At 39.6% G+C, this 27,218-nt stretch overlaps 1 protein-coding gene across 10 annotated transcripts in view; it reads right to left on the bottom strand.

Moving 5' to 3' along the window:
- DCX (doublecortin) overlaps positions 1-25,806 on the bottom strand; it is a 120,010-nt gene extending 94,204 nt beyond the window's left edge. For 3 of the 10 annotated variants that reach the window (XM_032250817.1, XM_032250820.1, XM_032250815.1), the window contains exons 1-3: positions 25,314-25,637; positions 23,374-23,759; positions 14,400-14,740 (exon numbers count right to left, since the gene is read on the bottom strand). In XM_032250817.1, the coding sequence (XP_032106708.1) occupies positions 14,400-14,740; positions 23,374-23,737 (705 nt within the window). In that variant the 5' untranslated portion in view covers positions 23,738-23,759; positions 25,314-25,637. Of the gene's footprint in view, positions 1-14,399; positions 14,741-23,373; positions 23,760-25,313 lie in introns of all 10 variants that reach the window. The other 7 variants (XM_032250819.1, XM_032250813.1, XM_032250821.1 and 4 more) reach the window with 6 other exon arrangements.
- Between the last annotated feature and the right edge of the window lie 1,412 nt (positions 25,807-27,218).

Here is a 27,218-nt window from a genome sequence, read left to right as displayed (position 1 = left end):
TATTCCCAACTCTGAGTTCAACAAGCCAGAAAAAATGCCGACTATTTACAGCGTTTTATTGCCATGCTTAGTATGGTGGGTAAAATATGTTAGACCAAAGGAAGAGGACGGGTCCTCCTTGGTACATCTCAATTAGTACTTGGTACATCCAAGAAGCTACCGCATTCTTAGAATAAACCTTCAGTGAGTCATACCATTCTAATTCATTGCTTAGCCCATGTGAGCTCAAAATGCCAGCCCAGAAATCAGCTCTGTATATCAAGGGTTGATTATCTGTTAAGTACAGTAAGCAAAGTGCCTAAGCTGACAGCACTGTTATGGACCCAGGAAAAGGGTTTAATGTCTTTTAAAAGCAGAAACATACATAAACTTTTAGGTTGGGAAAAAATGCTTTAAAATGTAATATTAATATATTCATCTTTATATCTGCACAGTGGTAATTTGTTTTTTAGTGGAGGAAGAGATCCACAAAGGCAAAAGCGCCTAGGGTCCACCAAAAGCATAATGTATTCCTAAGTTTATCAACTATTCCTAAAGATCCAAAATCTAGAGAGTAAGATGACCGCTAGAGAACTCACACTTCTTTTAATCAGAGAAATCTGGGAAAGCACAAACATCAATTCCCAGCAGGAGACAAGTCAAACACTTGAAACTCCAAGCAAGGCAAGGCTCCATTCTCTTTGCAAACAGCAAGAGGAAGTTCACCTATCAACTGCCGTATTAAATAAACTGTGGAGGCAAATACTGCCAGAGGGAAGCTTTTTATCAAAGCTGTAATGTCTCTGGTGAGTAAGACCAGAAATGTCCTGACATATAAATATTTATATACGACTTCATCAGATGAGACAGCCAATACTTAAAAGAAACAGGGGCACAAGTGTGTGTATGCAGACACAAAGAGACTTAGAGAGGTGCTGGTCTATGGTTCAAAACCTTTTTTAAGGGATATTATCGTGCTGTGCAAGCCATTCAGACCCCTAGGGTCTTCCAAATTGTTGCCAGCTGGAGAAGTATAGGCTTGGTGCAATAGAAAGTGTGCAGTCTATTTAAATGGTAAACACTACTTACGGAAGTTAAGTCTAATTAGTAAACCTGACTGATTCCTCCAGTGAGACTCTGTAGTGTGGTGTGGTGAGTGGAAGGAGTGCTGGTTTGTATAGGACTAAACGTATCGTGAAGGTTCTAAACCTGTCAATTGATATTGCTGCCTCTTTACCGCTAAGTCTAGAGAAGCCAGACTTTAATACCTATGACCAATAGGATTTTCCTAACCTCTTACGACTTTGGGGGACTATTCAAACATCTAGAAAAATTGCTCCTTTGTTTAATTTCTCCTTTTCTTTCTATAGTTTATGTCAGAGATGGATACTCTAAAGTTCTGCCCTTACCACAGGTAAATAGGTGTTACCTTTGCAGTGATGGTTGGTACTCCATCTACAAAGGCCTTCTTGCTTTAGTTTATAAGCCCTATCAAAATGCAGTGGTGCCTGGTTTGTTTGTTTTTTTTTATTCATTTTAATTATTCCTTTGGGCCTTGAAGGTGTTTCAAGATTCTCTAATTAAAATGCAAATAAATACCTGAGGCAGAGGCCAGTGATTCCCAAGGTGCATTCTACCATATGGTCATAGATTTATTTTGAAGGTTTGGTGTTCAAACAAGTTTGGGGAATACTGGCCTAAACACAAGCAGGTTTCTTTGTAGAGGGCTTCTTGGAGTCTTTCTTCCAAGAGGAGAATATACTATGCAATGTTACTAAACTTATTTGACCACAGAATATTTGATCAGACTAGTGTTACATATAGTGTAATTTGAGAAATGTGCTCTAAATTGACAGGAGCTAACATAGTGTAGATTGATTTGTTAGAGCCTTACCAACTAAATCCATGAACTATGATGAAAGCTCTGAGAAAGTCAGACTCAGAAAATGTCTGATCTGTCTGAGTTGGGGCTTTAAGTGATAAGATAGGACAAGAGCACAATTGGTTAGCTCTATGTATTCATGTGTACACATGACATAAGTAAGTTATACAGGACATTTTAGCAACCAACTACATATAACACAAGAGCTAGCAAAGAGAAAATGGGACACTGGACGACAAATTTTGATAGATCTGGAGCACGGGAAGCTGCCAAGAAACAGATCCAATAGCCTGACCCAGTCATAGCTCTATCTGCCTAGTCACCTTTGAGGGTCTTTCTGAACCAAGCTCTACCCTCTGGTCTACTGGAGGATTTTGCTTTCTGTTCCCAGCAATAAGGACTATTCAAATCACCTGGGTTTTACTGATTTACTGTCCTAAATCTTTATTTGAAACAGACTCTGTCTGCTACATTTGAAACAGCTGCCCACACCTGCCTTTTAGTGTTCTCTGGATACATCTTCACCTAGTTCTCCATGGTTCTCTCTAGCAACTCCCAGGCTGTTATGCTTACCCACCCATTTAATGCAAATGTCTACAGGGCCTTTTCCTCAGACAGTGTCTCACATGCACCTTTGGTAAGCTCATCTACTTACCTGATTTTAACTACCATTGTTTGAAGATTATTCCCAAACCTGTATCTCTAGCCCAGACCTCTCTTGAGCTCCAGATCCATATCCACAACAACTTTCTGGAGTTTCTACTTAGATGTAACAAGGTACCCCAAGTTCAATGCATCTAAACCCCATAGCCAAGTGTGGTGAGACACACTTGTAGTCCCAGCTACTAGGGAGGCTAAAGCGGAATGATCACTCGAGCCCTGGAGTTTGAAGCAGCAGCGAGCTAGGATCATGCTACTGCACTCCAGCCCGGGTGACAAAGCAAGATCCTGTCAATAAATAAATAAATAAATAAATAAGTAACCCTATTTCTTGCCCTGGCTTTCCCTGCCTCAGTGAGTGACCCCACCATCCACCCACATAACTTAACGGTAAACTTCAGAGTCACCTGAGTCCTCCTATTTGCTCACCTGTGGTAGGCAGAATTCTAAGAATGACCCCCTAATGACCCTCGCCTTTGTATATACTCCTCTCTTTTAATTATAAATATGTTGAGTTTCCATTCCCATGATTATGTTATGTTACATGGCAAAAAGGGCTTTTTTAAATGTAATTAATGTTGCTAAATTAGTTAACTTTGGGTCAAAGGGGAGATTACCCAGCTGGAACCAATTTAATCACATGATCCCATTAAAAGCAGATAATTTGCTCTGGCTAGTGGCAGAAAAGGGAGTAAAAGAGATTCTAATTATGAGAAGAATCTGATGTATGTTGTTGGATTGAACATGGAAGGGGGGCATGTGAGAAGAATATGGGTAACCTTTAGAAGCTGAAAACATTTCTCAGCTGACATCTAAGAAGGATATAGGAATTGCAATCTGCCCCGAACCTGAACGAGCATGGAACTGGACTCATAGCCTCCAGATAAGAGCATATCGTGTCTGATACCTTGACTTCAGGCTTGTGAGACCTTAAGCAGAGAACCCAGTCAAGCCTTCTTTAGCCCTGACCTACAGAACTGTGACATAATAAATGGGTGTTGTAAGCTGCTATGTTTATGGTAACTTATTACACAGTAATAGACAATTAATATATCCCAAATTCAGTTAATCACTAAGTTCTCTAGTTTCTAGCTCACAAATATTTCTTGACTTTGTTTTCTCCTTTTTTATTTCCACTTCTGCTGCCTCAATCTAGATCCTTCTATTCTCCTGCCTATACTACCACACAGCCTCTATCTGGACTCTCTACTAGTTTTGTCTTTCTGAAATCTGAAACAACAGAGTGACCTACTCAAACTGCATATCTGATCATGTCATTCCCCTGCTGAAAATCCTTCAGTGGGGCCTGGCATAGTGGCTAACACCTGTAATCCCAATACTTTTGGGGGCTGAGGCAGGTAGATCACCTGAGCTCAAGAGTGTGAGACCAGCCTGGCCGACATGGTGAAATCCCCTCTCTACAAAAAATACAAAAATTAGCTGGATGTGGTGGTGCACGCCTGTAGTCCTAGCTACTCAAGAAGCTGAGGCTGAAGTGGGAGAATCATTTGAGCCTGGCAGGATGAGGCTGCAGTGAGCCAAAATCATGCCACTGCATTACAGCCTGGGCAAAAGTGATACCCTGCGTCAAAAAAAAAAAAAAAAAAAAAAAAAATTCTTCACTGACTTCTGTTAACACATGATAACAGTCAAGTTCTTATATGGTTTGGCTCTGTGCCCCAACCCAAATTTCACCTTGAACTGTAATTCCCAATGTTGGGAGAGAGACCTGGTGGGAGGTGATTGAATCATGGGGACAGATTTTCCCCATGCTGTTCTCATGATAGTGAGTTCTCATGAGATCTCACTCACTTCCTCCTTGCCCTTTCTCTCTCCTGCCACCATGTGAAGAAGATCCTTGCTGCTTCTTCACCTTCTGCCATGATCGTTAGTTTCCTGAGGCTCTCAGTCATGCTTCCTATTAAGCCCGTGGAACTGTGAGTCAATTAAACCTCTTTTCTTCATAAATTACCCAGTCTCAGGTAGTTCTTTATAGCAGTGTGAAAATGGACTAACACAAGTTTCTTAACACAGTTTACAAGGCCATTGCTAAATCTTGCCTTCACCTTCCTCTCAGCTTCATCTTCTGCTGTGTCTGCCCTGCAGCTTACCTGTAATGCGTGGTTTCTCAACTACTGTAGACATTTGGGGCCAGATCACTCTTTTTTGTGGGGGAAAGTGCTGTTCTGTGCATTGTAAGATGTTCAGCAGCATCCCTGGCCTATACCAACTAGATGTCAGCAGCATCCTTTCCCTAGTTGTGACACCAAAAATATATTTACCAACTAGCCCCTGGACAGAAAATAGTCCTGGTTGATGACAACTGGGCTAATGATGAACACCTGTTGTGGCTCCTTATACCCAAGTTGTTTTTTATCACATGAGCTAACATCACAAGACCTGATGAGGGTAGAATATGTGGTATTGAGTATAAAAGTATTCTTAATCTAGGAAAAATGGACAGACTGGAATTCTAGAAGCTCCTTTTTCTGTGCCTTTTTCAAAATAAGAAATTTTGGTGGTTTGGGGGAGAATCTGGGACCCACTGGATTCAAGGTACCTACTGTTTACAATGCATCTTTGATTCTGGAAAGTAAGGAGGGCCAAGGTAGAACTCAGATAAAAAGAACAAGAAAATAGCTTCTTAGCATTTGTTCTAGCTTTAAGAAAAGTTGGTAAAGAAACCTTCAAGTTTTCTTCTATATTGTTTAGGCAAGAACCCTGGGACAAATATCTATATATTAAAAAATAAGGGGGCCGGGCGCGGTGGCTCAAGCCTGTAATCCCAGCACTTTGGGAGGCCGAGGCGGGTGGATCACAAGGTCAAGAGATCGAGACCATCCTGGTCAACATGGTGAAACCCCGTCTCTACTAAAAATACAAAAAATTAGCTGGGCATGGTGGCGCGTGCCTGTAATCCCAGCGACTCAGGAGGCTGAGGCAGGAGAATTGCCTGAACCCGGGAGGCGGAGGTTGCGGTGAGCCGAGATTGCGCCATTGCACTCCAGCCTGGGTAACATGAGTGAAACTCCGTCTCAAAAAAAAAAAAAAAAAAAAAAAAAATAAGGCTGTGAATTTCTTTGTTTGGAGCATGACTTGGGGTACATGTTTTAGAAACATGAGTTTGGTGGTTAGGGGACAGCACATCAAGAAATCTCAATACCCAGAAATTCTATTACTAGATATATATTCAAGAGAAATGAAAATATATGTCTATACCTAAATCATGCACAAATGTTTATAGCAGCATTATTAATAGGCAAAAGGCAGAGCAACCCAAATGTTCATCAACAAATGAAAAGATAAATAAAATTTGGTATATCAATACAATGGAGTATAATTCAGCCATAAAAATGAACAAAGTATAGACAGATACATGATAGATCACGTATGACCCTTGAAAATATTATGCTAAGTGAAAGATGCCAGTCACTTAGCATATATATATGAATCATAAAATATGATTCATTTATACAAAAGGTTCAGAAAGGGCAAATCTATAGAACTAGGAAGTAGATTAGTAGTTGCTTAGGGCTGTGGGAGATAGAGGGTAGGAGAAGTAATAAAAATATTCTAAAATTGTCTTTGGTGATGGTCACATATATCTGTGAGCATTAAAATCACCAAACTGTACACTTTGAATAAGTGAAATATGTGATATGTGAATTATATCTCAAGATGTTACAAAAGAAAATAACCTCAACAATTTTGGACATGTCCTTACTCCCCTCCCCCAACCTGCTTAGCATCAACAAAGCGGTATAACATACGTGACAGGGAAGTTTAGATAGGTCTGGGTGGGAACTCTAGGAGTCTAGAACATGGTAGGAGCACTGTCAAGAAACAATAGCCCCTTTTAGCCTCTCCTATCAAGCTCACCTTTTTTCACCTACAAAATAAGACTAAGTCAGCCTCACTGATACAGACTTAGAGTGTTACAGTTCCACAACATCTGTATATTACGTTAGTTCACACTCACAGTCCTTAGAAATTCTAAAAACCTTTAGAGGGCTTGGCTATATTAACTAAGAAAACTGCCTTATCTTTTCTTTTCAACAAATAGTGCTAGAAAAATTAGTTATCTATCCACTGCCCCAAAAGCACCTTGACTCTTATCCTGTACACAAAAATTAACACAAAATGAATCAGAGATTTAAATCTAAGAGCTAAAAATGTAAAAATGTAATTGCTAAAAATACAAAACTTCTAGAAAAACATTGGAGAAAATTTTTGAGATGTTGAGTTAGGTTAAGATTTCTTAGATAGGACACCAAGGAATAATGCATAAAAGAAAAATTAATAAATCAGACTTTATCAAAATAAAAACTTTTTTCTCTAGAAAAATTAAGAAAATCATTAAGAAATGCAGACTAGCAAAAAAAAATACTTGTAAATCACATATATGACAAAGGCCTTGTATCTAGAATATATAAAGAACTCTTAGAGCTCATTAATAAGAAACCTTATAACTCAAAGAATAGGCAAAGGATCTGAATAGACATTTTTCCAAAGAAGAAATACAATTGTCCAATAAGTATGTGAAAATATGTGTGACATCATTAGTCACTAGGGAAATGCAAACAAAGAAAAACCACAATCAGATACCACTTCACACCAGCTAGGATGGATCTAATAAAAAAGATAAATGAAAACTAGTATGGTGAAGATGTGAAGAAACTGGAACTGTCATACATTGCAAATAGGGATAGAAAATGGTGCAGCCACTTTGGAAAACCATTTGAAAGTTTCTTAAAATTTTAAACACACTATACAACCCAGCAATACCATTTTGAGGTATTTACTCAAGATAAATGAAGACATATATCTACACAAAAATCTGTACATGAATGTTCATAGTAGCATTATCACAATAGCCAAAAGGTAGAAACAACCCAAATGTCCATTAACAGATGAATGACTAAATACAGTGTGGTAAATCCATACAATAGTGTTATTCACCCGTAAAAAGAAATGAAGTACCGATACATGCTACAACATGGATGAACCTTGAAAACATTATGCTAAGTCAAGGAAGCCAGGCACAAGAGGCCACATGATTCCATTGTTTTTAAATGTCCTAAATAGGACAATCCATAGAGCAAAAAGTAGATAAGTGATTGCCTAGGGATGGGGAAGTGAAACCAGAGAACTAGAGGGTGATGTCTAAAGGGTACAGGGTTTCTTTGGGATAATGGAAATATTCTAAAATTGATTGTGGTGATGGATGCAGACCTCTGTGAACATACTAAAAGCTGTTGAATTTTACACTTAAAATGAGTGAAATATATAATGTGAAGATTATATCTCAAGAAAGCTGTCTTTAAAACCTGTTTTGGAGACAATGCTTTTCCTCCCACTTTAAGGGAATGACAATAATGAAAAAGGTGAAAATAACTAAGAACAAAAAGACTGTTGCTTCAATAATTTTAAATGGAATAGCCTGCATCCCTGGATAGATCAATTCTCACTTGATGAGTCTCTTCAGTCTACTCAAGAAATAGCAATGCATTCAGCTCTAGTGATAACTACCCCCATTAGCAATGGCACTGTCAAACACTTGACACAATTTTAACAGGCTGGCTTTTGTCTTGCTTTGTTTTATGAGTCCTCTGCCTTCTGCTCCTTATACCACCCACAATGTAAAGAAAAGGGGGTCAAACAAAAGTTACAAGTTTGAAAATATTATTTGGTGATGTCATTACAGGTAGCAAGAAACATCTGAATATAAGAATTATGCAAGTACCATTTAGAGGCCATCCTGGAAAGCAATGTATCCACCAAGGTGAGTACCACATCACACTAGCGATCCTTAGGAGCATAGAGAGGTGGAGTACATTCAGAAGAGTGAAAAAATGTCTAGATAGAACCAACACTATGAGATGAATACTCTGTTCTTGCGGAACTAGAAGGACTCTTACAGATCATATACTAAGGTTCCTTAAAAAACTAAGGCCCAGAAAAGAGATGTGATTGGCTCTACATTACATAGCTAGTGAAGAACCGTGAAGACTAAAACTCAGGCCTCTAAATCCCAGTCTAGGGCTCTTTCCACTTGCTGAATGCTAGACAGTGACAGACTAGTCAGTACAAGAGACTGGAATTCTATGCCAAAGCTTTTGATTGAATTGGCCAAGCCACACCTCTATCACTGCTCAGAGCCAGGAGCATCTCATCAACAATAAAACTCTAAGAGGATGAATTACTGAAGAAATAACTGATCACCAGGCTACACTTAGTCCTTTCCTTCCAGAAGGGCAGTATATTTGATGATTGGCCACTCTTTCAAAGTGTAAAATCTACCGCTATATACGAGATGGTAGTTTCCAAACTGTCTCCTTTCACAGAGCCCAGCCTGGCTTTCCACCTTTGTTCTATTACACTTCATGCTCAAGCCAGTCCTCCTAAAGTCTGTCTCCAGGAACCTCTGAAAGTTTGGGGAAGGAGAATTTTAGTAATAAAGACATCGCCTTTCCAGCCTTGATCTTCTCAAGTGAAGGCCCATGATAAATGACCTCCTTCTTGGGGCATAATTTATGGCCATGTGGCCTTTTCTATTGGGCCCATTGTTGATTAACAGGGTTGTAACACTAGGAGAAGAACAAGGTTGGCTCTGAGAGAGCTGGAGGCCAGGGAGTATAAATAAGATCAGATATTACTGGAGAAAGCAGAGATAGCAGGGAAGAAAAAAAAACTGGCTATGCAGCAAAGGAAAAACACACCTACCTTGGTAAGTGCACTTAACATTTCCAAGGTTAAATCCAATCTGTGTTCCTGTGTTTCCTGCAATTGCCTTTGTGCTTACAGCACCCAGTTCTTTTGTATGGCAATGTGGAAAGGGCAAGTCTTTCCTAGAATACTAAGCACCAGTTGAAACATCCTTCATGCTCTCATTTGTGTCTGATGCATCAGCCATTTCCTTAAAACCCCTGTTCTAGTTTCCAAGGCTATGGATAATCTTGGAGTCAGCTTAAACTTCTCCTCTGTTATTCTGAGACCTAGAATCCCTGGTCCAAGTAGTTGGTGCTATAAAGGCACAGACAAAAATGTAAAATAAATCCATCCAACTGAAAACTGACCTAACAAAGCTAGAACAAGCACTGAAGGCCATGCTTATGCCTTAGGTATGTATATTGAGGCAATAGTGAATCTTATCTTGCACAAATTCTGGGTGTAGACAAAACTGAATCTAGAGATGTCAGTCAGTGTAGCATAAAAATGGATAGTGTGAAGACCAGCTGCACCCCCGTGTATGATGCCAAAAAGCTGGAAGTCTATTATTAAAGCTCTTGAATTAATTTTAAGGCCAGAACATGTATCTATTAAACTACTACTATCATGTGAAACAGAAATTTGGGTCCCAGTTTTATGCATCCATGACTTTTATGCATGAAGGTCAATGTGTACTTTAGTTAAGGAAATTAATAATTGGATAATTTTGTCAACATTCCACAACCACTCCAGCTGCCAAGGAACCAAAAGAACAATTTTCACCTGCAAGTGAACTGATATGCATCACCATCCAATCCCCTATCATGTCCTCTTTGACCTCCTAGAAATCCATTTTAATCCCTGGGAGTAGCCAGAGCCCTACCAACCACTTCTTATACCATTAACAACTTCTTATTGAGGTGAGGAATCAATTGGGGTGTCTACCTACTAGTGGTGGTTGGCTTTCCTGTCTACATAGACCAAAAATATCTCAGAGGCAAGAGGTCAGGAAATCAATCTTCTATAACATCAAACTTAAGCTGTAGAAAGATCAAGGACTCCAAAAGATACATCCAAATAAAATAGAAACAGAGAGAAAGAAATGGGCCATGTCTGCAGATTGCTTGTCAATCAGTGTAAGCCAATCACTCAAATGGTACACACAATTACAGAAGCAACAATAAATTTGCAACAATCAACTGGGCTCTTTTAGCTGATCATTATTCATTTGAAGAGGGAAAAACCACTTGGTTTGGTCAATATGGAATCCATTTATAGTGTACACTGAAATCAAGCGATCGCCTTGATTTCATGAATAAAACATTCCATAACAAACAGCCTTGACCATACTTTGTTCTTTTCAACTAAGTGCCTTGTATCACTTGTAGCCAAAGACAGGCATTAGAATCTTATCCAACCAAGTCAAGCTATTGCAATACATGTGACTTCAGCCTCCACGAGGAAGATCATATTTGCAAGCAGTACGAATACCCACTAATAATCAAAGTGATTGACAGGTGTTAACATTAGAGCTGTCATCACCAGACCTGGGAAACAAGCTGAGCTCCAAAATTTTGAATGTAGCACCAACTTTCAGTATACCCAGCATCTATTTTGTAATTAGGTTTGTCCACATACCCCCAAATTTTATTTAATGTCCTTGCTGTAACAAAACAACAATGTTTAATTTGTGGTTAGTCTGTGCATACGAATCTTACCATTAAAGTTAGGGTAGTTAGTTCCTAATCATCAGTGTTTTATGTAAACAACATTTTCTAGTGCACTCTGTATGTGTGTATGTAAATGTGTATATATACATATAAATGTGTGTATGTATGTGTGTATATATACACATATATGTATGTATGTGTGGGTATGTGTTTGTGTGTATTTGATTAAAAATATTTGTGGTTAAGTAAGATTAGGATGGATTTTCTTGCTGTAGGACTTCTCAGAACATTCAGTGTGCCAATGAGCACTATGAATCTCTAAGAATGGCAAACAATTTGCATCATTTTACAACCTTATTTCCCCACAGAATTCTTTTTGGAGAGCTTTTTGGGGTGGGGACACAGAGACATTTCTCCTTAGAAGGTATTTAGGAAAACGTTGCTTTAAATGTCTGCCCTCAGTGACTTCCAAGTAAAGCATCAGATAGAAACTACCTGGGTGGAATATTCATTCCTTTGGAAGCCCCCTATTTCTTCTGAAAGACCTAAGGATAACATATGGGGAACTGAAAGAAGGGTTCTCAAAACATCTACCCAGGCCATGTGAGAATCTGTTTATGTCAGTTCATTCAATCAACAAACATTTATAGAGCATCCACAATATACCAGGAGCTGAGCATTATTTAAAAAAAAAAAAAAAAAAAAAAAGGTTATGATTGCTTTTACCCTCCTTAGTAGAGGCAGAAATTTTCAAAGATAAAATGATATTTGAACTAGGTCTTAGAAGATGACTTCCAGGGGTCAAGGTGGGCAGAGGAAGATGTTTTAAAGAGAGGTAATGTATATACAGAGGTACAGATGCCTGAAAGGGCATTGTTCAGATCCGCTGGGCACCACTCTATTTCTGTATATACATGTCATATCATATACTGGTATTTTGTAATGTGTTCCCCCAAAAAAGGGAACTGATGCTTAAAGGAGTTTGAGAGAGCTTGCCACTCTACATGGCCTGCTGTAGGTCAAAAACCTATTCATCACTGGACTGGTGCTTGCTTCCCTAAGAGATAGAGGTCTCCCTTTATATATTATTTGGACCAAAAACAGAATGCAAAGGTATGATATATATTCACAAATGTTGGAAATTTATAATAAGAATGATAGAGATAAAGTAGAGAGAAGAGGCTGTGGATGGTGGCTCACACCTTTAATCCTAGCACTTTGGAAGTTTGAGGTGGGCAGATTCCTTGATCTCAGGAGTTCAAGTTAAAGTAGAGAGGAGAGGCTGGGGATGGTGGCTCATGCCTATAATCCTAGCACTTTGGAAGGTTGAGGTGGGCGGATTGTCTGACCTCTGGGCAACACGGTGAAACCCCATCTCTACTAAAATACAAAAAAAAAAAAAATAGCAGGGAGTGTTGGCGTGCATCCGTAGCCCCAGCTACTCGGGAGAATGAGGCAGGAGAATTGCTTAAACCTGGGAGGCAGGGGTTGCAGTGAGCCAAATTCACACCACTGCGCTCCAGCCTGGGCAAGAGAGTGAAACTTCATCTCCAAAAATAAATAAATAAATAAATAAATAAATAAATAAGGGGAAAGAGCGCTAACATTTATTAATATGTGAAAATTGCCATAAATCTCATTTAATGATGAATTGTATGTGTGTGTGTGTGTGTGTATATATATATATATATATATATATATGTATACATACATATAACTCCATGTTTCAATTTACAGAGTGCTTTCATATCCATTATTTGATTTGATCCTCATAAGAATCCTGGGAGCATAGTCAGGGCAGATGTGATCAGTCCTTTTGTACAGAGGAGGAGTGTGAGATTCAGGACAGTTAAGTGATTAGTCTGAAGTTGCATAGTAAGTGACAATATCAAGACTAGAGTCCAAATCTTCTTAATCCCAGTCTTAAGTTTTTGATTTGCATTTTCCTGTATTACTTTGGAAGACTTAAGACATAGGGAATCAGATTTATGCCTAATATGAAGAAACTCTAAGAATCACAGCTGTTGAACAGTGAAATAGGCTGTCTCATCGTCTTTTAAAGTGATTGCAGAAGATATCCATGCCTTAGGTGGAAGATTAAATGACATGGCTTCTAAGGTCATTCTCAACTCTGTGATCCAATTATTCTAAAATTTCTATGTCCTATCTCTCTGAGATGAGGCTTTGGCAATTAGGCCTATACTTAGACAGCTCCTGTTTATTACACACATGGTGCTTACTTAGAAGAGAGACACTCTTAGAGAAATGCTTGGGGATTGGAGATTTTCCCAACATCACAGACAAACCCATTGCTTCGGTACAACAAACACAAGTCAGGTATAACCAATGTGTCTAGGTAGCTCTCAGATCACAAAATGATGGGCAACAGAAGCTACAAATTTATCAAAATTGCCAAGTACCCAGTACATGGGTGGAGCTTCCCTGAAACTTAAAATCTTGGAGCACACATTATTATCAGAAATTATGGGAAGAGGCACAAGTCTGCATTTGAGCACTCATCAGTCACTTTGATATATAGTGAATCCACCTTTTTAGAATCTATATAGTTGTTTGTTAAAATGCCAAAGGCATTTTAAGAGGTAGAACGTATGGACTGATAATAATCCACACTTGTCTTTTCTGCGGGGAGACCAGGATTCTCTTTAGAGCCAACAGAACCAGCCACTGTTCCAATTCCCTTGGAAGATTTTTTTTTTTGTATATTTACAGCTCCCTATGCTCAAGAGAATGGTGCATCTGTCTGATGGAGACGCCTGGCTGCATTCTTTCTCAGATATTAATATAGGTGGCACTTTAGTAGTATAACCAATGACATGAAGAACCTGATTTGGAGGAGGAACAGATGGCAACATCTTTCTTGGGCTAATTTTAGGATCCTGAAATAGTCCCTTTCTCACACAAACCATCAGTGGAACCAAATTAAGACAGCTATGTCATATGGAAAAGAGAAAGAGAACAAATATGGTTTAGTGTGAGGCAAAGACAACGAGCCAGAGACTTCAGTGCTTCCCCCATATCTGACTTCTTTCAGAGCATATGAAGGTCATTTCAACTTCCTTTTATCAAAATAGATGCTGAGTACCAATGTGAGGGTATCTAAGAAATAATGAATGGGCAAATATCATTTTCAGTCACATGCATTGAACAATAAAGGTTGCATCGTATAATGGCTAAATTCATATTCATAAGAATTCATAGAACTTAGGTTCTAACACATCTTTCATAGCAAATAGGGAAGCTGAGGCTAAGTGACCATTCTGCATGGTAAATCAGAAGCAGATTGAATTTCAGAGCCTCAGATTCCCGATTCATTGTTTTGCCTGTTGAAAATATCTTTACTCCAAATGAAACGTATAATATCAGGTTGTGATGATGAGATGTGGAGGAAGAGTTCGTCTACAAGAAATGATATTTTAGGTATAAGATGAACATCTAAGAATTTAGACAAAATGAGAAAAGTACTTTGAAAAGGTACCTACCTGTTTTCCATCCAGAGTATAGAGTTTTTTGACAACCCCGGTCTCCAGTTTGATGGCTTCTGTAATATCAGTGAGGACTTGCTCAAAAGAGTGGGCTGTTTTCTTGTTCAGAAGCACACGCACAGCCTTCCGAGGCTTCACCCCACTGCGGATAATGGTAACCAGCTTGGGGCGCACAAAGTCCTTGTTCTCCCTGGCCTGAGCACTGTTGCTGCTAGCCAAGGACTGGGGGGCTTTCATGTTGGCAGATGTTTTTACGTTGACAGACCAGTTGGGATTGACATTCTTGGTGTACTCCACCTTTTTAAAGAAGTTGTCTGAGGAACAGACATAGCTTTCCCCTAAGGCAAGAAATAAGTGATTAGGTGATTAGTTTAATAACAGATATATGGATTATTCTAACCAAACAAATAGACATTGACACTGGAGTAGAACTTTTGAAGAAGTGGTGATATTAACCAACCTCAGGTGCAGATCCTAATTGGGCTAAAAACTTGGCTCATCCAAATTCAAGAGTCATTCTCAAAACACCATTCAATATAATGGCACACCTAGTTGAATAACTTTGTCAAGCTAAAGGTTCTAAGGACAAAGAGCACATCTAAATTTAATATAACAAGTGAAGCTCCAAGCTTGATATGGTTTTATTGGGATTTAAACATTTATATTAGTTTCTAGGATGTTTAGCTTTCAGGGGCATTACTGGAGCATTTTTAACATCTCTATCTCTTAAAATCCTTGTCCTATTTTTGGACTCAAAGCCCCCATCCCTTTGTTATATTATGAACCAAGGAAAGCTTTCAAAGTTAAAACATTTTTATGCCAAGTTAAAATGAACCAAGCAACCTTGCATATCAGGCATACACGCATACTTGATAAGAAACCAGATCATCCTTTGCACAAAGTATATGGCCCAGTATGGAATATTAAAATGTGAAATGTGTGTGCATAGGTTGAATGTTTATGTGTGTGTATAAGTGTGTCCTCTACTCCTTACACTACACTGGGTAGAGAAACTGTCTAAATAACAACCTGTACATATAAATGCCCTAGCTCTTGCTTAAAAAATAATCTCCTATTTCTACCACTCACCCTTCATCTTTTCATCCTCTCAAAGGATGTGCATGATATCTGTCTATTCAGGGCCATCTTCACCAGTTCTCACCCTTGGCTGCCACAAGTAATGAGGTACAGAAGTGAGAATACATTATACAGCTTGATTTATGGATTGGAAGGATTGAGTGTAATTTTCACATTTATCCTAGGTTAGAGGAAATGACTAATATAGCAGAAGAAATGCAGGGATCAGAGGCAAGAGGAGGGGATTGGACACCTGGGACTAGGAGCTGAAGAAAATAGGAAGAGAGATAGGCTCAGCCTGGGGAAAAGAATATTGGAAACGGTTGAATTCCTTGAGTAAAACATATTAGCCTCAAGGTATCTAGAAGTTCATTGAGAGGTTGAGCTGCAGAAACAGTGTGATTTAATCAGGCTTAAGTCATCGGTAATAACCCTAAGTAAATAAATAAACCCTAGCCAGTGCACAGAAAGCATTAAACACAATTACAGTCTGATGACTATCCTTTGGTCTCAGCAGGAGAACTGTATTCAGAAACACCAGGTTGATAATTCACTCCCTTTGCAAATATTTATTGCTTTGCCATAGTGCCAAAACCTTTAAGTCATGTTAATGAATAAATTTCTCAGTTAATGCTAAGAGAAGTTTCAGTCCAAATCTCTAGGGCACCTTTGAGGACATTTATGTGTGTGTGTCGAGGCAGTAGGTAAGTGGCATCCAGCATAAGCGAACTGGCTTCCTAAGCTGCTCTCAGTCACAGAATTCTATCTTGACAAGGGAATCAAGGAATGGTTTTAAGTGGGGATAGGGACCCTTACCCACTTGGTGCATACATTGATACCCAGGATGAAATGGTCAATACCTCAGCCAAGAGAAACTCTGATTTCTTTGACTCCCTTGCTGACTAATCCAACACAACCCAAGTGATTACAGGCTGGGGTCTTTAATTTTTGACTGAAAAGGATGAATGAAGGGGCCCTTTTAGTATCTCCATATATTCACACCCAATAACCCCCATACCCTAGAAATGGTGTCTTGACTTAGCAGTTCACCAGATTCATTGGCACCTTCCAGGAGGCCACTGCCTTTGAGTCAGATGTTTTCCTTAACTTGTCATGTACTTCAAAACTGTCAGACAACTGGTGGTGTGGAAATGTGTGAAGCTATAAATTTACGATTTCACTCATCCAGTCTCCTCTGGAGAGTCAGCTGTGTAGCCCTATTAGGACTTTGGACTTTTTTTACTTCCATCTCTTAAACCTCTTAAGCCTCCAAAGTATGAGTATGATTAACCACCTCCAGATGAAAATGAACATGATGGCTGAGAGCTATAGTATCATATAGCACCCAAGAACTTTCCAGAGGGCCCAGCGCTCAGCCAAATCTATGTTGAGCACCTTCCAGGGGTACATTTTAGTCACTCCACTTTCTCATCATTGGCCTGAATGTGGAGTAATGGAAAAAGCGCAGCTGACATGATGTCAGTCAGAACAGCGTCCCCAGTACTTTCTAGTTGTGCACTCCAAACTCCCTTGGCTTCAGTTTCTTCTTTGCAAAGCAAGGGTGATAATAACAATACCTACCTTGTGGGGTTGTTGTGGGGCACAAATCAGATGATGGATATAAAGTGCTCAACCCATGGCCAGGTGCAGCAACTCATGCCTGTAATCCTGGCACTTTGGGAGGCGGAGGCAGGTAGATGGCTTAAGACCAGAAGTTCGAGACTAGCCTGGGCAACATAATGAAACTCCATCTCTACTAAAAATACAATAATTAGCTGGGCGTGGTGGCACACGCCTGTAATCCCAGCTATTCCGGAGGCTGAGGCAGGAGAAGCGCTTGAACCTGGGAGGCAGAGGTTGCAGTGAGCTGAGATTGCACAACTGCAGTCTACCATAGGTGACAGAGAGAGTGAGACTCCATCTTAAAATAAAATAAAAATAAAATTAAATAAAATGCTGATTCCAGAGCCTGGAACACAGTAAGCACTTGATAAATTTCTATTATTATTAGGTCCTAATCTTACGGAATAGAGGAGAGAACAAGAAGGAAAGAGCAAAGAGGAAGAAAGTGATAAATGAGGTTGAAAAGAGGAATAGAAGCTGAAGAGAAAAAAAAGGAAGGTATCAAGGTCAACCATCTAGGAAGTGAGCTGTGATTACAATAAGACATGAGTCCTGCTGGGGGCCTGTGACTCAAAGATAAGATTTACTGCTGGTTGGGAGGTGGCTTCCAGTTGTGGCAAATGCCAAATGTAGAAAATTTATGCTAACACCCTGCATAGCCACTGCTGCCGCTGCAGAGGCCCACAGGCCCACTGAGGGCAGGATATTTATCGTCATTAAGAGTGATGACTCCAGAGTCACAGAGGCCTGGATTCAAATTTCAGCTAGGCACTTATAAGCTGTGTGATTTCAGTGAAATCACTTAATCTCTCTGAGTCTTAACTTTGCCATCTCTAAAGCAAAGATAATGCACTAGGTGACACATGAGTCCATTCTAGGCCTAAGAGTCTATAAAAAGGAATCTTCTCTTTTCCATCTCAAACAGGCTTTAGAAAGCAAAGCTGTTAGGGTAATTAAATGTTAAGAAACTAGCTGCCCACCTCCAAGGACTCCACTTCTACGGCCAGAAATACATCAAATGTGCTTCTTTACTAGATTAAGAGTTCCTTGTTCTGATTCTGCCAGCATTTTCAACGTCTGTTGCCAGAGCTCAGTGCCTCCTGCACATCCTGCTGCCTGGCACTTGGAGCTGGATAAGGTGTGTTGCACCTTTACACAGCTGGTTTCCCATCCTGCCACAGCTTCCAAGGGCTATTTCCTACCAGCTGGAGGCCTAGAGGGAAAGCTGGCTTCAGAGCCAAGCAAGGTGCAAATTGGCTGGAACTAACAACCTGCTTTAGGGTGAGAGGGTAAGGAAATGAAATCGTGGAAGCACAGCTGAAAGGGCAGAAATGAAACAAGCTGTGAGCTCAAGATGATCTAATATCTACCTCCCTTCTCTTCAAGAAGCCTCCATTTTCAAAAGAACTATATGTATTTGTATCTTCTCAATGCAAAAGCACTTCTGCCTGGGTTTTCTCCTCTTCTCCAAGGCTTCCTGACTCAAAAAGGAATATATTAAATGATACTCTACTGTATTATATTAAAATATTAAATGACATTTGATTATATTATCATATCTATTAATAATGCATCTCTCCCACGTATCTTAAAATTCTTGTCTTTAACAATGTACTTGTTTTAGTAGTTACAGAATAAATTAGTGAGAAGGTGGATTCATCTCATTGAAAGAAACGAGCTATGGCAAAAGAACTGGATCATAGCTGGTGTGACTACACAGCTCAGATTTTCTAAGACTGTTCCAATTGTAAATATTCTGTCCCATGGTCTGTGTAATAACTCTTGAACTTGTCTCAGTTTGGGTTCAGAGAAGCTGGCTAGTCATAAATGATACCCCCAACATTGATCTGTATACTTACATACAAGAAAACGGGGGAAGAAATGGACCAGCCATAAAAGGAAGGAGAAAGATTCTACAAAAATAAAAATAAAAAAGAAAGAAAGAAAGAAAAAGGAAAGACAAGGCAAAAGGAAAACCCATCAGTGGATCTCCTGAGGACACAGCTAATGAGGACCACATCCTACATGGCTTCACTAAGACCCTCGTTGTACCCAAGGACTGTGGGAAAACTGACATCAATAACCTATGATCCAAAATGCTTTCCCTGATACTTTCTGTATCTAGCAAAAAACAGGAGACTAGAGGCACTAGACAAAGGAGTGCCACAAGGCCAGAGTGATTAACCAATGATTTTTAAATTTCATTTTTTAAGGCTAAATATGTAATAATGCGGTCATTTGAAAACACAGTGTGTTCTGTGCTCTATTATTCCTTTAATATATATAAAGAAAAAAAATAAAAACAGATTTCTGCATTTCTAAAAACTCCTACCACTTTAGTTAGTTAAATGGGACCATCAAGATCACCCAGTCTAATACTTCCCAAGTCTAAGTGCTCATAAAAATCACGTGAGGAGATTTGTAAAAACACAAACACTGAGGCACTAGCCCTGGGGATTCTGATTCAATAGATCTTGGGTGTGGCCCAGGAATGTAATATTTCTCTAAAGTTCTGAAAGATTTTGAAAGGCAGCCAGGTTTGGGAACCATTGATCATTACAATCCCTTACTAACATCATCATTTTCATGATCATTATTATTTCCATTATTGGTATTTTACATCATTAATAATAATAGTACCTGTAGCTATAATTTTACCTTGTCGATGTGTTTCCATATCTATTGTCTAAGTTTATCCGTACAACCACCCTAATGGATAGAGAAGGCAGGTGTTCCATTTTACAGATAAAAATACTACTCACAAGAGATACACAAAATGTGGTGGTCTACACATACAATGACATCTTGTTCTTCAACAAAATAGAATGAAGTGCCAATACATGGATGACATAGATAAAATTTGAAAACATTATTCTAAGTAAAAGAAGCACAAAAGACCACATAGTATTTGATTAAATTTATATGAAATGCCCAGAATAGACAAATCTGTGGAGACAGAAAGTAGATTAATAATTGTCTAGAGCTGGAGAGATTGTAGAAAATAATTCAGTGACAACTAATTGGAGTAGGATTTCTTTTTGGGGAAATGAAAATGGTCCAAAATTATGTTATGATGATGGTTGCACCACTTGATAAATCTTCCAAAAATCATTTTACACTTGAATGGGTGAATTTTGTCTTATGCAAACTATACCTTAACACAGTTGTTTGTTTTCTAGTTATTTTTAAAATAAATAACAGTCACATTAATGATAACGGCAAACCTATGATCATGTAGCTAACTAGCTATAAAGTAGGATAACTCAGACAATAATAACTACCTTTTATTAAGTACTATTGTGTGACTGGCAGAGTAACTTGCACTTTATAACTACTGTCTTATTTAATCCTCAAAGTCATTGTTCCCATTTTAGAGATGACAAACTGAGGCTCAGGGAAACTATGTGGTTAACTCAAGGTATTACAGACTAACAGTGACAGATCCTGGATTTGAACCAAATCTGAGTCCAAAGACTTCTTTTTTCATTACAATCTGCTGCCTCTAAGACTAGAACACAATGACTCTGATTTTTCAAGCCAGGAAGTCTAACTGGAAGCAATGTATATGACATTTTGATCTTTTGTTCAACTTCTTGCAAAGGTGAATAAAGCCAAAGGACTTCTGTTCTCCATTCCCTGATGGGCAGTTCTAAACTATAAAATATGAGATAAAAAGACACATTATTTTCATCCTCCTTATCCCAGTGCCCTTTCCATTTGGCTCTGTGGCAGTGACAAAGCTGATCACATTTCTTAACACTATTCTGGAGATAGCCCTGAATTTTCTTGACTGAATAGGCAGTACTCAGGACTGGAGGGCATTGAGGTCCACTGGGACTTGTAGTTGTAGATGACATGTGAACAAATGCAACTGAGCCCTATTCACACTTCGCATAGTCCAGGAATTCAACAAAAAGTACCACTGAACACAGGAGTGATAAATAAGAGGAGTTCAATCTAGTAGGACTCAAAAGGAATCAAGGGAATAGCTGCAGTCTTTTCAAAATTACATTTATTGCTACCTGTGTCGAACAGATTATCACCAGCCCTCTTGTAATACACCAATACATACACACACACACACACACACACACACACACACACACACACACACATACATCTAGGGAGAAAAATCAATATGTAAAAAATGGATTTGGGGGAAAATTTTCTGCATAACACTTCTCTTACATGAGATGCAAGAATATTCTAATACTTGCTCTGAATACAATGTTACTTGGTTCAGTATTCTTTACTAATGTCTATTGTGGTGTTTAGAATATCACAGTTCATAGAAATGAGGATATATTGGATGATACAGGGTGCTTTGTTTATGAAAGTTGTTACAGAGAAATCCCTGAAATTTGGCTGAGATGTAGATTTTACAATGACAAAAGACAGACACCCTAACAATTACTCTGTTGGACAGCTCCCTCATCCTAGCTTCAAACCCTTCGAATTTGCCCTGACTCTCCTTTATTCTAAGATATGCACTAAGATGGCCAGTCCTTTGATGGTCAGGAAGGGCCTAGGATTAACCTCTGCCTGTCCACTGAGCACATGATGAAATAATCTAAGCTTCCTGGGCATTGCTTTTCAAGGGCAGCTATGTAGAAAAATCTCAGCCAGGTGCGGTGGCTCACGCCGGTAATCCCAGCACTTTGGGAGGCGGAGGCAGGCGGATCACCTGAGGTCGGGAGTTTGAGACCAGCCTGACCAACATGGAGAAACCCCCGTCTCTACTAAAAATACAAAATTAGCCGGGTTTGGTGACACATGCCTGTAATCCCAGCTACTCGGGAGGCTGGTGCAGGAGAATCACTTGAACCCGGGAGGCAGAGGTCGTGGTAAGCTGAGGTCATGCCATGGCACTTGAGCCTGGGCAACAAGAGCAAAACTCTGTCTCAAAAAAAAAAAAAAAAGAAAGAAAGAAAAGAAAAGAAAAAAAGAAAAGAAAAAGAAAAATCTCAAACTTGAACCCCAAGACTCAGATGTAGCAACCATATGGACACTATCTCATATAAGTAACTGGTCATAATTGCTTGGCCTGACTACTTGGGCAACAGCAGCTATTTGAGAGAAGTAGGGTCTTGTACAAAGGAAGCCCTCATTCTCCTTTGTCTAGGAACCCAAGAAACTTAGAAGCAGTGAAGCAGAGGCAGGTTGCTCCCACGTCAAATCATTTAAGGTGCTATTTCTCCTTCTTTGTTGGTTATTTCATAATTTGGTTTCTCTAGAGATCTGCCTGCTTTAAACTCACCTTTGCTCGGGGAATGAAAGGAGTGAGGAGAAAGGGCTGGATAATAGAGGAGGGGCTTGAGAAGGAACACATTCATTATCACCACTCGTTGAGGCCATTCTTTAAAGTACTGATTTGGTTAAATTGATCACATGTGTTATACCCACCAACTTAAAAATGGGGAAGCATCTTCAGATAATAGATTTGATAATATAGAATGTTAAAAATATGACCCAAGATCTATTTTCTAAATGACCATAAAAAAGATTCTATGGCTGAGTAAGTTCTGGTAAGAGCTGGGTATACAGGTTGTTGGGATTTTTGGCAATCTATTCAGAAAATTTAGTTGCCATTCAAAAATCTAGAGAGGATATAAGGGGATTTAGGTACAATGAGTCAATTCCTATTCTAATAGGAATGGTCTTTATTAAAATACCAGACATACCTACAGCTTTCTTTGGTATTTCTCCCAATGACCTCAGCCTTAGGGACACACCCTAAAGTAGGCTTATTAGACGCAACAGCTGAGCAGCGACCACTTACCTAAAAGAATAATCCTCTGTGAATATGTCCAGGAAATCCTGCTCTTAGGGTGTGTATTTCCAAAGAGTTGCAATTCACAAATAATTTCCCAGCAGTTCAAAGAAAATTTGGGCACAATATTTTCTCTGTTAACCCAACCAAATGTCCTTCCTTTTTATACCCTTAAGGATTTCATGCTCTGCCTCAATAGTGCTACTCAAAGTTAATTATGAGCAAGATCTAGAATAAATGCTACAATTAAGATTTTCCTTTTTATACCCTGGCAGATAAGTACAATGCTTGATCACCACCATTCACACTTCAACCTCAGCAGAGACTGAAGGGTGATTGCTAATGGCTCTGTTGATGTCTTTAGCATTAGAAATTTGAGCATTAATTAACCCAGTGCTTTGAAAAATACATTGCATAGTTTTTTTCAAAGCAACCCAAGAATGTAACCATAACCAATAATGCCACCTCCCACCAAGGGCCACCACCCACTATTTAAATTACCTTCCTCCAGTTCATCCATGCTTCCGATCTTCCTGGATCCATCAATGGTGTAAATGTAACGCACTCCCTGAGGCAGGTTGATGTTGTCAGACAGAGATCGTGTCAGGTCAGCCAGCAAGGCGTCGAAGCTGCGAAAACGGTCAGAGGACACAGCGTACACAATCCCCTTGAAGTAGCGGTCCCCATTGCGGTAGAAACGTACCTTCTTGGCTTTCTTCTCATTACTCAGTGCCTGCAAGGTTCTGGTTCGGTAGAAGCTACAGTGGGCGCTGTGAGTGGGGCTAGGCAACCCATTCATCCGGGAGCCTCGCATGTTCCTGGATGTCTTATCTCTTTCGTCAAAGTGTCCAAAATCAAGTTCCATATTTTAGTGGAACCTCAGAGACCTGAGCGTTGGAGAAAGGGATGGGGGCGAAGAGAGGCAAAAACAAAAAGGGACGAGGAGAGGGAAAAAAGAAAGGAATTCAAATATTAGCCAGATCCAGATCTGCAATCTGCTGCTTGTGAAAAGAACTGGTTGAAAAAAGCCTGTGACCCATCTGCTGCTTGCCCCTGACCTGCAGGAATATTGATCTTAATAGAGAAGAAGGAGGGGCTGGGCGGGGGTGCTGGTGGTTGTGGGGGTTGGGAGTAAGAGATAGAGAGGGAGGCACTCTTGGCACTGTTCCAGACAGAGGAGAGGGGGAGATTTTGAAATAGCTGAAAATCCTGAGACTTACTGACAGTGGCTCCTATCAAATTGTAACTTCGGGCTAAATACATTAAAACTGGCATCTGTTTCCTCACACATGCCCACATGACTAACAGTTGTAAATGAATCCATAGCCTGACAAAATTCCCCTTGAAGAGAACAGAAGGAGCTAGCCAAGGTTAGCATCTCCAGCTTAGGAAGCAGTCTTGGCATTTCAGTACAATGACTATGAAGGGGAGTGTTTTCATTTTATTCCAAGTCTTCTTTCCTACTCTAATGTGTGCATCCCCTCCCCCCAGAATAAACTAAGATTCGCCTTTAAAGGGACAGCCTCCAGGGAACAGCCCGTGTCTTTGTGCTATTCATCAAACCCGTTCCCACCAAGCTGGTGCAGCTATCCGACATTAGTAAGAAATAAACTGGTGGGGGGGAAGGATTATAAAAATAAGTTATTTAACAAGTTATTAGCTCTGCCTTCCCCCGGTACCATTTGTTCACAAAATCCTCCCCCGCCCCCGCCACCACAGGTGCTCCATCTTCTCCCACCGATGCAGCAACACCTCTTAATGGAATAATTTAATTGTTGAAAGATTCACAAATGAGTCTCCAAACAGCATATGGGACCTTTAGAAGGAAGCACACCTTTCATTGTTCGGGGTTTCTACCCTAATTGAAGGGACATTTTACCCTCAGAGCCGGCAATTCACCCCAAACTTGTATATTGCCCAGGTGCATTAGCTGAGGAAAAGATGGTCATTTGTCAGGCTTTGCTTTTCTCCCTTCTGCGGAACCCCTCCCCGCAAAGATACCCCAAACAATCAAAACATGAAACCCAATACAACTGAAGCCCCAAATGCTAGCAAACGTAGTGACATCCTAAGAGCCAAACTATTAACATGCATCTCACAGATGGGGATAAAAGGACTCACAAAGCAAGCAGGGCTCAGCTGCTACACATTGCCACATCAATGTATTTGCAAGGAACCAGGAGGACAGGAGATAAAGAAAGACTGGTGCCTAATGGATATGCGAGGCTCGATTACCCCTTTTTTCCAATGTCACCGTGACCTATGCTGAGCTCAGCATTGTCTCTGTCAGACAACCTGCAGTGGTAAGAGACCCCACCTCCTCAAGGCAAGTAGCAAACATTTCCCCAGGCATGCCAGTAATGCTTTGCTTTGCTTTAGGATCAGAGGTAGTATCATTCTAAATGAACATCACAGTGAAAACAAAGAAACATCAAACTCACTTTTCCAAAGGAAAATCCCAGGTAGAAGCTTAGGGAAAAAATCAGATGGAATAAGGCAGAAAAGGAGAAGAGACAGAGAGACAGAGAGAGCAGGCTTTGCCTTGTGCTTTTCCCGTTTGACATCTGTTACATTCTGCTTGAAAATCACTCAAAAGCCCCACTCACCGGTTTTCTGCTGGTTGGGTGGAGATGCTGAGAGAAAGAAAACCAATCTCTCTATGCCTTTGTTGTCTGAGCTCCAAGCAAGAAATTCCTGCCAGGGTGGATAGATGCCTTCTAGGTCCTAGTGCCTTGTCCAGCTTCTCCCCTGTAACTCAGGCTTAGTGAATCCCCCCAACCTCCTATGATTAATTACATGCTTTTAAAAAAATTCACAGGCTGCATTAACAGCTAGAAAGGGTTCATTTATAACCAACAGGAAATTGCGGGGTAGCAAAAAGATGGCACAGACAAAATCAGAATGCTCTAATGAGCAATGTGCTAGTCCTTTCTTTTAGAAAATTGGCAATTTCACTTGGCCAAAACCTTGGCCTAATCTGCTTGAGGCTGGACTCAGACAGCAAAACCCGGCTTCCTAGAAATTGTAGCTTTCTTCCTTTCACCTACTTGAGAGGGAAAAAAAAAAAATCAAATCTGCGGATTCTTTAAGGCAGTTTAGCTCAAGAATCCAACAACTGGGTTTTTTTTGTTGTTGTTTTTATTGTTTTTTTTTTGTTTTTTTTGTTTTTTTTTTGTTATGAAGTCAACAAAGTAGACCAAGAGGAAGTAGGATAGGAGCAAGACAAGGGGAAATAATTCTAGAATATTATGGAAGATAGGATTGAAAAGGACACCCCAAACCTTTCAGCCTGGTATAAGAATTTGGTTAATAAAAGGAGAATGTAGCGTTTACCTTTGAGAGTTTGAAAGTTCAAACCCAACCCAACTACCTTTCTATGTGAAGTAAATGTAATGGCTACAAAATGAATATTAACAGATTTCTCCTCAAACTGCTTATTTGTCATTAACTGGCTTCTTTATATAAAATGCATTACAAAAAACTCAAGGAAGCATCCAAGATGGACTAATTAGATCAGACCCAACTATAAAACAAAAGAAAAAGGTGAGAGGTTAAATGGGGTAGGGGTAGGCTACTATCTTCACAATTTAGGCTACATGCACCAATATGTAGCAGCCTTGAACTATCATGGTTCTACTTTTGCTTGGCTCCCAGGAAGCTCAGAGACAATAGCATGCTCAGTAATTATTTTATATCTGATTCCTAGTATAATTAACCCTTCCTTTTATATAGAGCTGTTGATCTTTTATATTTAAGCATTTTCTCTGCATGTGTTTCATTGTAAGTTGCCTCCAAGTAGGATTAAAAATATGATTGTCTTTCTTCTGTGAAAGGTGTTGACTCAGCAAAGCCTGGAGCTGTCTGTTAGTTGGGTGGACAGCCTCAAATGTGCGACCTGCCTAGTTAAGTCCTCCCAATACCCTGCTGCTGATTTCTTGGTTACTATACAAGTACCTCAGGGAAATGCATGTGTCTGCCCTGTTTTCTTCCATGCGCTGTTGCCTTGCCTTGTGGCAATCTCATGAAAAATCAACATTATTCACGTTAGAGGCAGAAAAATTAAGGAATAAGAACAGGGAAATGTGGAAATTCTAACAAGGCTAATGTTTTAAAACCTCTTCAGTAAATATGTAGCAATTAATTTTGCATCAGAACTCAAAATCATTTTATTTCTGGTGAAGATACAACAGTGGATGGGATAATAAAACTTATACACGAAGCATTTGGAATGTATTTTAGAGGAAATTTCCTCACAATATATAGGCTTTGCAATGCTACTGTGTAAGCTGCAAAATGTCTTTATGAGACAGCCTAGGATAAATGATTTTGTTTGCTTCATGTACCCC

Source organism: Sapajus apella, unplaced genomic scaffold (genome assembly GCF_009761245.1).
Source record: "Sapajus apella isolate SASKATOON/1434 unplaced genomic scaffold, GSC_monkey_1.0 scaffold73, whole genome shotgun sequence".
NCBI lineage: Eukaryota > Metazoa > Chordata > Mammalia > Primates > Cebidae > Sapajus > Sapajus apella.
This window is presented reverse-complemented; position numbering and strand designations above follow the sequence as displayed.